Source organism: Paramormyrops kingsleyae, chromosome 16 (assembly GCF_048594095.1).
Source record: "Paramormyrops kingsleyae isolate MSU_618 chromosome 16, PKINGS_0.4, whole genome shotgun sequence".
NCBI lineage: Eukaryota > Metazoa > Chordata > Actinopteri > Osteoglossiformes > Mormyridae > Paramormyrops > Paramormyrops kingsleyae.
In genome coordinates, this window is record NC_132812.1 from 13,549,107 (window position 1) to 13,563,015 (window position 13,909).

The following is a 13,909-nucleotide window of genomic DNA, read 5'->3' on the forward strand; positions in this document are numbered from 1 at the left end:
AAAATAGAGATTTAAAAAATTTTCAAATAAGATATCATTTTAAAATAATATGGTAAGTATTAGGGGTGTCATGATATACCACTATTGACTGTAACTGTGATATTTTAAAAAATAAATATTGACATTGAATTAATAGTACACATATGATAATACTGTAAATAATCCAACACCAGTAACTATCTGGTTCACGCTCCAACATAGTAGGTGGCGGTATTGCTCTTGAATGCTGGTTTCCACCCTCCAAAAAGCAGAAAAAGAATAAGACGACGCCACAACTAGCTAGCTAGCAGCTACTGTCACTACCAAATCTGTACCACTGGCCCGATTTGTAACTCACGTCTGTGCATGTAAAGCATTTTCGAGCATGCATACACCCCATTACATTTTCTATCATTGCCTAATCCGTTCATTCTGCCATTTTATGGTAAACCATATTGTTTATATTTAAAACAAACTACAGAAGATGCTTCATTGTTTAGCGACAACTGGTGTCAATGATTTTGCTGACTGAAAAAATTCTCTGCTTGTCATTTTAAGTGTTCACTCCAGTGGTCTTTTTCTAGTCTTTGGATCAACACTATTACTTAAATGTCCCAGATCTTAAATATTAGTTTATGGTCCCATCAGTTTCAATCGCTGCTACCCAGAAACATGGTATTTTGATGTACTTACATACACCAAACGTAAAATACTGTATGCTGTAAAGTGTAATGCTGCTTATGCACAGATGTGAGAGGTACAACACTATATGCTGTGTGGCCACTACTGCCGACCAAATTCATGTCTGCGGAAATGACAGACCAGAGCGGGACACTCTTCCCACACCCAAAAAGAACTGGTCAGTGTAGGGTTTTTTTGGATTTTGTATAAAAGACGGGGCATTAGAGACCCCAGTCTGCAGGAAGTCCAGATCAATAATAAGCACAAAAGGGGGCTTTAGCCCTGGTTGTCTTTTTGTATGCTTTTGTGTAGTGGTGGTTACAGACTGGCCACCTTATTTCACTCGTATTGTAAGTGGAATTCATTTGCCAAAAAAGAGACAAAACACACAATAAACAAATTTAGAGGTTAATTTGACATACCATCATTATTATTTTGTCCAAATATTCTGTAGATGCTGCGATAATATTGTTGTTATGAAGTCTTTTTGCCATAATAATCATGTAGTAAAAAAATCTAATATTGTGACAGCCCTACTAGGTATAAAGAAACCTATGAACATATTACTAAGAGTTGTAACGGGATGGAAACCTGGATGATTATTGGATGGTGATCAGATGTGAGCAAATTTTACATGTGAACTACCTGATCCTTTTTGGCTTCTAAGAGTAGACTTGTCCACTCAGAGCAAGGCTCTCGACTATGTGCCTGGTCCACTGCAGCCACCACTGTGCCTACTGCAGCCATTTTGTCACCCATATGCTTGTCCTAATAAATTAGCTAGATTAAAATCCAACGTTCAAATAAACTAAATCATTGTCATAGGCAGGAGCTCCCAACCCAACTACCCCTTTTCACCAAAACAGAGCCAAAAATAAATTTTATTAAATTATGTGAAGACAAATTTCCAGAATGCCTAGAAGTTGTGTCAACAGTCAACAAGAAGATTCTTCTTGATAAGAAAATCCAATAGCCTGCATTTCATTCAATGTTTTGAACCAAACATGCAGACATGTCAATAAGGTACCTAGGTTTCCTTACCTCTTTCGCTACAATCCCAGTTACTTGCTGCTGTACCCCATAGCCTTCCCACCGCTGCTCCATTTGCACTTGAGTGGTAGAGGTCTGGACACGTGAGGCACTGGCAATCATGCTAGTATAGCTGGATTCAGCTACATAATCTCCCTGCTTCCAGGGAGGGAGGACATCAGAGCCTGGCGTAATCTGCTTGCGGGTCATCAACGGAGATTTGACTGGTCTGATAGGGGAGACTGACAGCCTTGTAGAGGGAGACACTGACCTGTGAAAACAATCAGATGCAAAGAAACAGATAATCAAGTATGATTACTGGGGAAAGATTAAAGGGAAATTTATGCAAAAAAAATGAGATAAGTAAATTACCTGGTATGCTAAGTAAGATTTCAATAAGAAAAAGAAGCTGATAAAAAAGTATTGTACTTCAGATACAATACTTGCTCCAGATTTACCTTACAGGAGTTGGGGTAGGTGCTTTGACATGCCTCACAGGAGAAGGTGACTGTTGACGTGCGCCTGCAACTTTTGACACTAGTGAGGATGTTGGGGACTTTGAAGTTGGCTTTGGGGGCACAGATGGGGGAGCCTTGTGTAGCAGCTGCTGAGCAATGGCACCTTCATCCACATGGACTTCCATCATAGTGGTGGCTGTAGCCTGATAACGAGCTTCAGCTCTCTGTAAAAAAATTCTTTACTGTACTGGGTCTGAATTTCTTTATCAGTGTTTGACAATCTTTACTTTTCAAACCATACCTTCTCTACTCGTGTCTGTCGAGTCTGAGATATTTGAGCAGTGGAAATAACAGTCTTTGACTTCTTGGCAGGAATTGCTTCCTCTTCACCTGGATATTGAAAACGTACAACAAAGGATAATAATGAATAATAATACAATAATGTCAGAAATATTCTGAATAAATTAGAGTAATAAGTATATGCAACAGACCGAGAAAAGTAAAGTACATGCATTAGGAGTTCATATTAAAATGTTATATAAAAACATAAATAAATATTACCTTGAACCAGCAGTTCAGCAGTAGAAGTAGCACGCCCACTACTATTGGTAGCATTGACGGAGTATGTTCCAGAATCCTCAGGAAAGGCCTCAGCAATTAACAAACTGTAACGGTCTCCTTCTTGAACAATTTGAAAGTCAGCAGAGCTCTGAATCTCAGCTCCCTCCCTATAGAACTTCACCACAGGTGTAGGGATTCCTGTAACGCGTACATCCAATCTTACTCGGCTTCCTTGTCTCACAGTCATACTCTGTAATCTTTGAATGAAGTTTGGAGGTGCAGTTTCCACTGTAAAAACATTAGAGTTAAATCAATACTTTTTCTAAATACCACATTCTTGTATTATTTGTATCATAAACACTTTGGCTGATTTGGCTATTCTTACTAGCTGGCTATCTATTACATTTCATTACATTGAATATTCTAAGGTCTACGCAATCAAATAGAAGGTCATTCTTTCTAGTGGAGCACTGTTTTATGTCTAGATATGATTAATCTTACAGAAATCAAGATGAAATTATGGTTCTCCAAGCTAAGACCATGTTGCACTATTTCATATTACCATACTAATACTAATCTACTTCTATTTGCAACCACGGTTCTTAATCGTTCTCAAGCTATTGAATCACTGAATGAACATTAACTGCTCTTTATTTCAAACAGTTCAATAATATTTACTGATATAGGACAGCATGTTGATTCAATATATAGAACATTCCACTCATTTTCACCTGTAACAAGTAGTTCTGCGGTGCTAGTGGCTTGTCCGGCACCATTGGTGGCTCGTACAGAGAACCTTCCACTGTGTGCCGCTGTCACGGCGGGGATCATCAGAACAGCGCGGCCATCGCTGAACGAGATCTGTGCGCCGGGCAGAGTGGCAGCAGAAAGCACCTGGCCATCACGAAACCAGCTCACCTCAGGAACCGGAACACCTGTTTATATTAAATAATATTTTCAAAATCATACTCGTGTTTTTCACACATAGTACATTCAAAAAACATTGTTTTTTGTTTTATACATGTACTTTGCATATTTAGGTAAATATGAATACCCCTAGTAACTGTTCAGAGATTTGACACTGTAAATGCTCACTTACCACTAATTAGAGCCTCAAACGTTGCAGCACTACCCTCAAGTGCCACAACGCTTTGCAAGGGCTGTATAAATGTTGGTGCCTGCGTTGACATGGTGACTGGCACCCTACAGGGGGAAAAAGGATAAAATACAAAATATTAGTCATATTCTCTAACATTCTATTCAGTTAAAAAAAATTCAACAAGCCAATCGTTGTTTCTGAATTTGCTAATGACTGGGCAAAATCTACTAGCAGAAAAGCTATTTATAGGTCAAGATAAAAAAAGAAAAAAAGAAACAAATGACTTCTTTAGCACCCAAACACCTGGTCTTCTCTAGCCTGACACTGGGACCATGGGGTCTCATGTCAAGGAAAAACACTGATTGACAAATGACAGAGACTGCAATAACATAAATGTTTCATACTCAACAAGTATAAACCAAGCACAAAATTTTTATTTTAACCAATGACAAATACCAAAATTAAAGTGTGACACCTCATGTCTAAAAACTATTACTAAACCATTACAAAACTCATACAAATCAACTACAAAAACTGATAAATTCAGTGCTAATTACATAAAATTGTTACATGATAAGTCTCCAAAACTCCAGGAAAAGGTATTAAGATTCAAATCCACAATAAACAATAAGTGAAACTGACCAGACTATGACTCAGCAACTATAATTGTGAATCATTTATGATCTATACCCAGCCAGCAAAAGTTCTATGAAATTTAGCATTACAAAACAGAGCAATACTGCATAGCATATTTAATACTAATGTGTTACAACACAAGAAACAGCTAAAAATAATTAATGAAAGCCATTAACTTCTATTCTATTAAAATAAACAAGTATTTCAAATGCGTGGAATAAGATTTGTTATAATTACTGAACTTTAATAACATTTAGACCCATATTGCAAAACTATAGATATACCAGATAAATCAGTCAAAACAGCAAAGATTTAATTGGCCCTTAGGAAACTATTTTCAGAAATAAGTACATTCTCAACATTTTCAATGTCACTAGTTTGAAGAAAGTCATAAGATCAAAATATTACTTCATATTTAACAATAGATCATTCATATTGATACATAAACTTAGATTCTATTTCTGATACATGTTACATACATTCTCGTTTGAAGGAAAAAAAATATCATAATCTACTAAAAGTATAAAGTAAATCTATTTAAAAATCAATTAATTTACTATTGAGCATAATAATCCTAGTCATCTTTCTCAGACACTTTAACAAATTATCTGTTTAATATAAACATTGATAAATCATGTATAGTTACAACTGAAAACTGGGTATGAATTTCTGTATCAGTTAGTGCAACTAACCATAAACTGTAGTTTACATATAAAAGAATAACCAGTTCTGGAAAAAGCATAGAAAATCAGTCAAAATGCCATTTCATATTTTCCTATACAAACATACAATTTGTGTGTGAAATGTCAGTACCAACATGACATCATTTTAAGCTACAAATTTCTTATTAAGAAATGAATGGCCATATTTTAAAATAAAAAACATTATACCTTGCCTTTTCAGCATAAGCCATGAACTTGCTCATTTCAGTTAATTCAAGCAGCAAATAATAATCTCAATGCATGAGGCAAAGGTTATTTCTATTAGCACTTGAAATGAAAATGAAAGATAAGTTATACATTTCAGTACTTCAATTAAAGTTGTGCTATGCGAGAGGCCTGAAGCTATGTGACAGAAATGGCTAACTCCAAAAATAATCTTCCTGATGCTTGATTGACAGTCACCATGTGGCACATAGCTGGTGGTGCAACTGATATGCCTGCTGCTGATTCCCTTAAAAAGACATCACAGCCCAGCTGGGACACCAACCGAATGCTATCAGGGGCTATTCTTGGCAACTCCCAAATCACTCTTCTATATATTAACTTAAAACCATGACAATCAATGTTAATGCTTCTTGTTTGAAAGTATTTAAGTTACTTTCTCCCTTTTTGCTTAACTCCAGTCAAAACACTTTCCCCTTTACTGTATGCAAGATTCATATAAAAACTTTATTTACACAGTACTTCTCAGATTTTACGTTTCAAATTTGTCATTCATAAGATATGCTCGATCATTCCACATCAAAGTAGAATTTCACTGGCTCAATTTTATGGAGCAAAAGTTACTTACCTGTATTCACAAGGGTGCCAAAAAACTATGGGACTGGCCCCAGAAGGTTTTTATCTTCAGACAAAACCTTTATCCAGAAATGTTTTCAGAAAATCCAATGTGAGAACAGTTGAGCCTCAAAATTACCTAAAAACAAAACTACACAGGATTGCAGCCATGTAGTTTTGCTTTTGCTTAGCAATCCCTACACCCGAGGCAAGGCTGGGAATGCTCCACCTGCTCAGAAGTGTTAACACTGTTGTTTTACCATATATACCCCTAGACCATGGAGCATCATCACTACATCCTCTCTTCCCATTGGTCATTTCCTGGGGTTGAGGTATCATGGGATTGGTCTGCCATTTTATTCAACCACACAGCTGTCACTCATGCCTCTTATATGTACTGAAGCCAGTGTCCGACATGGAGAACCATTTCACTTGTGAAAAGGAAACCAGCACTTTTAAGTATCAAACAAATATACAAATTGTTTGTAAAAGCAGTTTCCCCTGACAATAAACCTTCACCTTACATCTTGGAAGAACTATTTTATTCTACTGACATACTTAAAGAGCTGTAGAGGTTTATTCAAAGTTAGAAAATTCTCTGTCATCAGCATTTGAAAATTAATTGTTCATATAATGGAAACCTTCCTCACACAAAAAAATCTTTCCTTTCACAAATACCTGCTTTTATTAAATGATTTCAGTGCCGCCTAAAAAACTGACCTGACATTAATCTGGATCAATATTAATGTTTTTAAGTATGCATATGTTTTATGTTTTTCAAGTATTTTTAAGAGATAATGGAAGCTGATATAGTGATGGGGAACTGACCAAAAGATTTTGCTATTGAACTTGACACATATAGTAAGTTATCAAATGCCTTATATTTCAAGTTGCTTATGCATAAGGCTTGTATGTGTATGCAACCCAACTATACCTGTGGCGATATTCCCAATGCCAGACATGTCCACTTGTTAGGGGCTGTACTTAGTGGTCTCACATTTTAAGTTGTGTCCCAAATGCAAGTGAGAAAGATAAAACTCCTGGTAACGTAACATATTGATCCAGAAAACTAATTATAATTGTAATGAGGGAAAAACCACCATAGCAAAAAGCAGTGATTTTATAAAGGATGTAAAACATTCTTCCATGAGACCAACATCAACTGTATGATGGTACAGCAGCAGCCCAGGTGAAAGGAGACCCTGCTGGCTTCTGGGATCAACTAGGCCTAAAATCATCACAAATAATTATGACTTGTTGTTACTTTTCACGCAAAGCACTGTAACAGCACATATATCAAACTTCTCACAAAAGACCTAATAGTATTTGATGTGGGAAAACAAATTAACATTAATATTAAAATATACATTGATATATTTTGCTCTACTCTATATAAATCATAATTAAACTTGCTGCCAACTGATCCATTGTAATGGTACACATATTCATTGTGTGCCATTTGGTTACATCATTTTCAGTTTGGTATACACAATGGTTTCCCAAACTGGTTTGACTGGGATAAAATAAGGCTGAGACCTTCAAAAAATGGTTCTGCTCATATACAGTGGAGGAAATAATTATTTGACCCCTCGCTGATTTTGTAAGTTTGTCAAATGACAAAGAAATTAAAAGTCTCAGAACAGTATCATTTCAATGGTCGGTTTATTTTAACAGTGACAGATAGCACATCAAAAGGAAAATTGAAAAAATAACTTTAAATAAAAGATAGAAACTGATTTGCATTTCATTGAGTGAAATAAGTATTTGAACCCCTACCAACCATTAAGAGTTCTGGCTCCCACAGAGTGGTTAGACACTCCTACTCAATTAGTCACCCTCATTAAAGACACCTGTCTTAACTAGTCACCTGTATAAAAGACACCTGTCCACAGAATCAATCAATCAAGCAGACTCCAAACTTTCCAACATGGGAAAGATCAAAGAGCTGTCCAAGGATGTCAGAGACAAAATTGTAGACCTGCACAAGGCTGGAATGGGCTACAAAACCATTAAAACTGTTGGTGCAATTGTTCGAAAATGGAAGGAGCACAAAATGACCATCAATCGACCTCGGTCTGGGGCTCCACGCAAGATCTCACCTCGTGGGGTGTCAATGATTCTGAGAAAGGTGAGAAATCATCCTAGAATTACAAGGGAGGAGTTAGTTGACCTCAAAGTAGCTGGGACCACAGTCACCAAGAAAATCATTGGAAATACATTACACTTCAATGTATTAAAATCCTGCAGTGCTCGCAAGGTCCCCCTGCTCAAGAAGGCACATGTGCAGGCCCGTCTGAAGTTTGCCAATGAACACCTGAATGATTCAGAGAGTGACTGGGAGAAGGTGCTGTGGTCAGATGAGACCAAAATTGAGCTCTTTGGCATTAACTCAACTCGCTGTGTTTGGAGGAAGAAAAATGCTGCCTATGACCCCCAAAACACTGTCCCCACCATCAAGCATGGAGGTGGAAACATTTTGTTTTGGGGGTGTTTTTCTGCTAAGGGCACAGGACAACTTCACCGCATCAACGGGAAAATGGACGGAGCCATGTATCATAAAATCCTGAGCGACAACCTCCTTCCCTCTGCCAGGAAACTGAAAATGGGTCGTGGATGGGTGTTCCAGCACGACAATGACCCAAAACATACAGCAAAGGCAACAAAGGAGTGGCTCAAGAAGAAGCACATTAAGGTCATGGAGTGGCCTAGTCAGTCTCCGGACCTTAATCCAATAGAAAACCTATGGAGGGAGCTGAAGCTCAAAGTTGCACAAAGACAGCCTCGAAACCTTAGTGATTTAGAGATGATCTGCAAAGAGGAGTGGACCAAAATTCCTCCTAAAATGTGCGCAAACTTGGTCATCAATTACAAGAAACGTTTGACCTCTGTGCTTGCAAACAAGGGTTTTGCCACTAAGTATTAAGTCTTTTTTGTTAGAGGGTTCAAATACTTATTTCACTCAATGAAATGCAAATCAGTTTCTATCTTTTATTTAAAGTTATTTTTTCAATTTTCCTTTTGATGTGCTATCTGTCACTGTTAAAATAAACAGACCATTGAAATGATACTGTTCTGAGACTTTTCATTTCTTTGTCATTGGACAAACTTACAAAATCAGCGAGGGGTCAAATAATTATTTCCTCCACTGTATTTGTCTTGGCGCAAATGACTTTGTTATAAGCCTGTGGTTGACTTTGTGGGTGTATGTGTGTGTAACCGGCAAGGCCGGCTCTAGCTATAGGCAGAATAAGTAGTTAACTAGGGCCCCCAAATTACTTGCCTTGTGGAGAAAGTGAAATGATTGTCAATTTTCTTAGTAGGGGGGTCTCCCAAGTAAAGCTTTGCTTTAGGGTGCCTTAAAGGGTAGAGTTGGCGTTGGTAACCTGGGTGAATTTTATTAATCATTATTATTAAGGTGTTTTTGCTACATAAATGTTCAAAAGAACTGACTCTTACTGCATTTTTCTTGCACCATTCTCTGCACACTCTAGACACTGCAGTGTATGAAAATCCCAGACAGTAGCTCTCTCTTAAATAACAGAACCATTATATCTGGCACCAACCCATCACAGTCAAAATCATGCATCCTATTCATTCTAATGCTTAGCTGACACAGCCTGTGCATTCAGAATAAATAGAAAAGGAGGCTGAAGTATGCATCACTTAAATTACATTACTTTGAATTATATCACTTAAAAATCAACATAGTATAAAGCCCCCCTATTCAAATCTGGCCCTCGATTCCAAATCCAGGCCTTGTTTTCAAGTCTCCCAGGTAGTTAGTTTAATGATTTCTGTCTGTAATTGGCCAGGTTTCACAACTGGCTCTCAGGTAAAGGAAAGCTGGAAAAACAGCAGTGCTCGGCCCTTGAGGACCATGATTTGAATAGCCCTGGTATAAAGGAATGGTATCAATACCATACTAAATCCTTACAAGTAAGCAGTAACTGCAGCTCCAAAAAAAAAACAGGTGGAGAAGAAGGAACATTTCAAGACATCATAACATGATGTACTGATTCTGATTTAACTTATTACAGAAATGAGGCCACAGACTAATGGCAGTTTTGTTCTTTTTGTGTCCCTTCAATGTTTTCATTTGTTGAAGTTTTAACTAAACACTGAAAAAAATATTTTATCAATTTGTAATACAGATGTAAGACATTGACACCTGTGTTATGTAGCCATATTACACATAAAAGGTTTGATTAAATCAAACCAAAATTTAGAACAGGAAAAAGATCAAGTAGTATTGACATAAATAGTTACGGGTAGTGATATTCCATTGATAAAACTTAAATATATAATACACTTTAATCGGAGCAATAGTAATTTTAAAGTTTTCTATAATATGGCATGAGTGCATTTTTACATTCAGGACGAACAGCACTCTTTCAAGGAATGGTTTTAGTAGCTGGAACATGATTAGGGTTATACAGGTTAGGGTTATACAGATTTATACAGCTGAGCCATTTCTGGTTAGTGGGTTTTGCAATGCTCACCTAAGAGCCATTGAGTTGGTGACTCATGTGTCACCAGTTCCCATTTTGGAACAGCTGATAGCAAGCTTCCAGTCTCTTCCTCGGGAAGGGAACAAGAGGAGTTTATGGTTGCTGGAGGTAGGAAAACCAGCCTACAAGGGGGGTCAGAGTTACTATGAGGTTCACGCAGCAAATATAAGGGCTGACCTCCCATGGCTTCATCCTGGGGCTTTAGTATCATCCCAGTGCCTCATGTTGTGCTTGCAGGGCAATTACAGAGACAGCTGCTGCTAACGCCCTCTGACCTGTCAATAACACACGTGAGCAAGGAAGTGGAGGGGGTGGGGTGATTTGCCACCTATGTCGTGTCGGTAAACTAGGAAATGGTACGGTCTCCTCCCATTAACAAATTTCCATCCATCCATCCATCCATTATCTATACCGCTTAATCCATCTGGGTCGCGGGGATTAACAAATTTGCCATGCATTAATCAGTGGCTCTTATTTCAAAACTTACATTGGCCATACTGCCTTCTCCAGCAATGAAGAGAAAGTTTGAAGTGTCAACTTCAAATGTTTACAATGCATTAAACAGACATAAGCAAAATAGTTAAAGTATAAATTAGCGCGTAAAACAAATTTTCTAGGAATTTTGGCTCACAGGTCCTCAGAAAGAGAACAAGGGAGCCCTCTCATTCTTTGACATTATCTGAACCTGATAAGCAGCACCAACTGCTCCTTATAATCACTCCTTATAGTATCAGTATGTTTACTCATGCATATTCATTAGAGGCTGTTTGAACATTACTGTCAGCAGGGAGTGATGTACAAATATTGCAAATATCAGTACAAAAACATATTGTGACATTAGAGAACCAACATATTTTACTGAAGAGATGTACTAAAATGACAAACAATTAATACACAATTACTGAAGCATTATAAAACTACTAGTTAAAATTCAGATGGAAAAAACACAAGGTGGTACATTTGAATGTAGTAAATGTTATTTAAATGAGAATATTCATTTATTAATAAACAAATTCAGTATTCATAAAAAGCTAAATTCATTTCACAGTACTATATACACATTAGGTAGGATGCATTATTCAGAGAATACAACCTACTTACCCAGAGTTTTGTACAAGATCTTAGAAAGGAACAAGTGGCCCATCTTCCAAAAAAAGAAAGCCAAATTAACTAATCCACATAGCAAAAAATATGTAATTCTTTACTTACATTCATTTTATATTACATCCATCAGTTATCCCAGAACCACATACCCAGTGCACAGTTGCAGTCTACAACTGTCCCCAGAAAACATGGGATACACCCTGAATGGGATGCCAGTTCACAATAAATAAAGGAAAAACAGCTAAACAAATGCACTAAACCACATGGCCAAAAAGAAAAAAAAAATCCAGCAGCAAGTCATCCTTGAAGTAATTACAATTTCCCTTTTATGGTTTAGGGCTTACTCAACTTAAAGGCTTGTTTCATTCTGGAATTCAGACACAATAAATTGCAGTGGCAAGGCCCAAATAAACTAAAATCCAAAGACATTCAAGACAGTGAAATGTTGAAATGTTGTGCAGTGGAGTGTGTTTATTGGTTCCACTACCACAGAACCACCTGGCAGAAGACACACTGTCTTTGGATCATTACTTACATTGTACTGGTTATTTATTTTTTTAACATAGAGATAAACAGATAATGAGAACAGGGCAAATGGCTTGTATTTGCGTACACACAAATTTGACTGCAGATTTAAGTCTCAACCTGGAGATAAGATTCATGAAATGACAGCTTCCTATCTCTATCTCTGTCTTAGAGCTTAGATCGGGCCCAAAAAATTAAACCCGACCCTACCCGAGCCCGTGCACCTTGTGTCCGAGCCCGACCCGGTCCGACACATTAACTGTAATTATGAGCCCGAGCCCGATTTAAACCCGACTATTTTTTAATACGTGAGCCGTTGTAACAGACGTTCTCAACTACAATTCTAAGTTGTTTGAACTACAGAAATTAGTTTAGATTTATCTTAATGAAAAATGCAACAAGGACGAAGCATGTAAACTGCATTGTTTGTTTATTCAGAATGGATTTTTGAGACACGTTTAGAAGAAAAGCACGTTTTCACTTATCCAGTTCGCTTGCTGCTGGAACCAGTTTGTGTGCTCGGCATCGAACTTTAAGTAAAGGGTTAAGAAAAAGGTTAAATCCTTCCGTAAGCAGCCAACGAGGTATGTGTTAATTAAGTTTTAGTTAAGTTTGTTGTATTTAGCCATGTAAATGTAAATGCTAACTGAGGTTCGTGTTAACTGTATATGAATTCTCTAAGCTGTCTTTATTGTTATTTATGTTTATATTTCATTTGAATTTCAATGTTTGTTAGCTAATATTGTAAGTAAATGTGCTTGATTTTGTGTTTCCGTATCTGTATTTAGTTCTCACGTCTGCCATGATGGTGATAATAACGAAGCCACTGTCTTTCGAATAAACCGTCGGCTCAGTTAAATGCAAAGGACTCTTGTGCTCGTGTCTTACGGGAGGGAGCTACATTTATAATTATGGCATAGCTCTCCACCCAATTAGGCTAATTAAGTAATGATTTAAAAAAAAAAAAACCACACACAAATGCTTGATCATGGCCCCGCCCAGCCCGGCCCGGCCCGGCCCGAAGATAGTGGCAGGAAATATCGGCCCGACCCGGCCCACGGGTCGGGTCGGGTCGGGTCTGGGCTCGGGCTCGGGCAGAGAATCTAAACTCTACTCTGTCTTATCGTGTGCAATCAGTAACAGTTCCCAGGGCAACCAAAGGTTGTTTCAGGCCTGTGGGCCTCACAACCTTACACACTTTCATCAACTTTTGCTTCTATTGGTTCATTAAAACACATCAGGCCATTTGTCAAGCTGTGGAACACAAATATCAATGGTGTGAAAGAAAAGGAGTTTTCAGGCCCCACTGACATTGACAAGCTTCCAGCAGGTGCCTTAAAGCCCCACCACATGTCCAAGCCCTTGATTCCCCAACTGGAACATGAGAATGCAACCTAATGAACAAACAATGCAATTTACTAGCTGAGAAAAGATTAATTCTACAGTTAAAGCATTATATATTTCATTATATATGGGATTAATACAACTTAAAACTTTTAAAGTGCAGTAATGGTTATTAAACACAAATAAAATAGCATAAGCAATATTCCCACTACTTTATAAAATTGTAAATTAAGCAGAATATGCTTTTTCCCCCTCTCACAGACGATGCTAATTCTTGACATGTGCTACCGAAAACCAAGCACAGCCCCTTCTTATCTGGCAGTATAAAACATTTGAAAGACTCAAAATAAATTCAGCAATAAAAAGCAAAAATATTTTTTATAATTCTTGGTCAGATATGTACAGTTTTGCTAGAATGCAAGACACCCTCTTTCTTGTGTTTTTAACAATGCTGGAATTATTCTGTGTTGCTGGAGTTCAAATAAT

The 13,909-nt window shown here is 37.5% G+C and overlaps 1 protein-coding gene across 1 annotated transcript in view; it reads right to left on the minus strand.

Moving 5' to 3' along the window:
* Positions 1–13,909, minus strand: part of LOC111838612 (titin-like) — a 191,717-nt gene that overhangs the window by 170,178 nt on the left and 7,630 nt on the right. The window contains exons 4-9 of the mRNA XM_072700423.1: positions 3,808–3,911; positions 3,440–3,643; positions 2,709–2,996; positions 2,449–2,537; positions 2,148–2,371; positions 1,702–1,960 (exon numbers count right to left, since the gene is read on the minus strand). Coding sequence (XP_072556524.1) covers positions 1,702–1,960; positions 2,148–2,371; positions 2,449–2,537; positions 2,709–2,996; positions 3,440–3,643; positions 3,808–3,911 — 1,168 coding nt within the window. The remainder of the gene's footprint in view (positions 1–1,701; positions 1,961–2,147; positions 2,372–2,448; positions 2,538–2,708; positions 2,997–3,439; positions 3,644–3,807; positions 3,912–13,909) is intronic.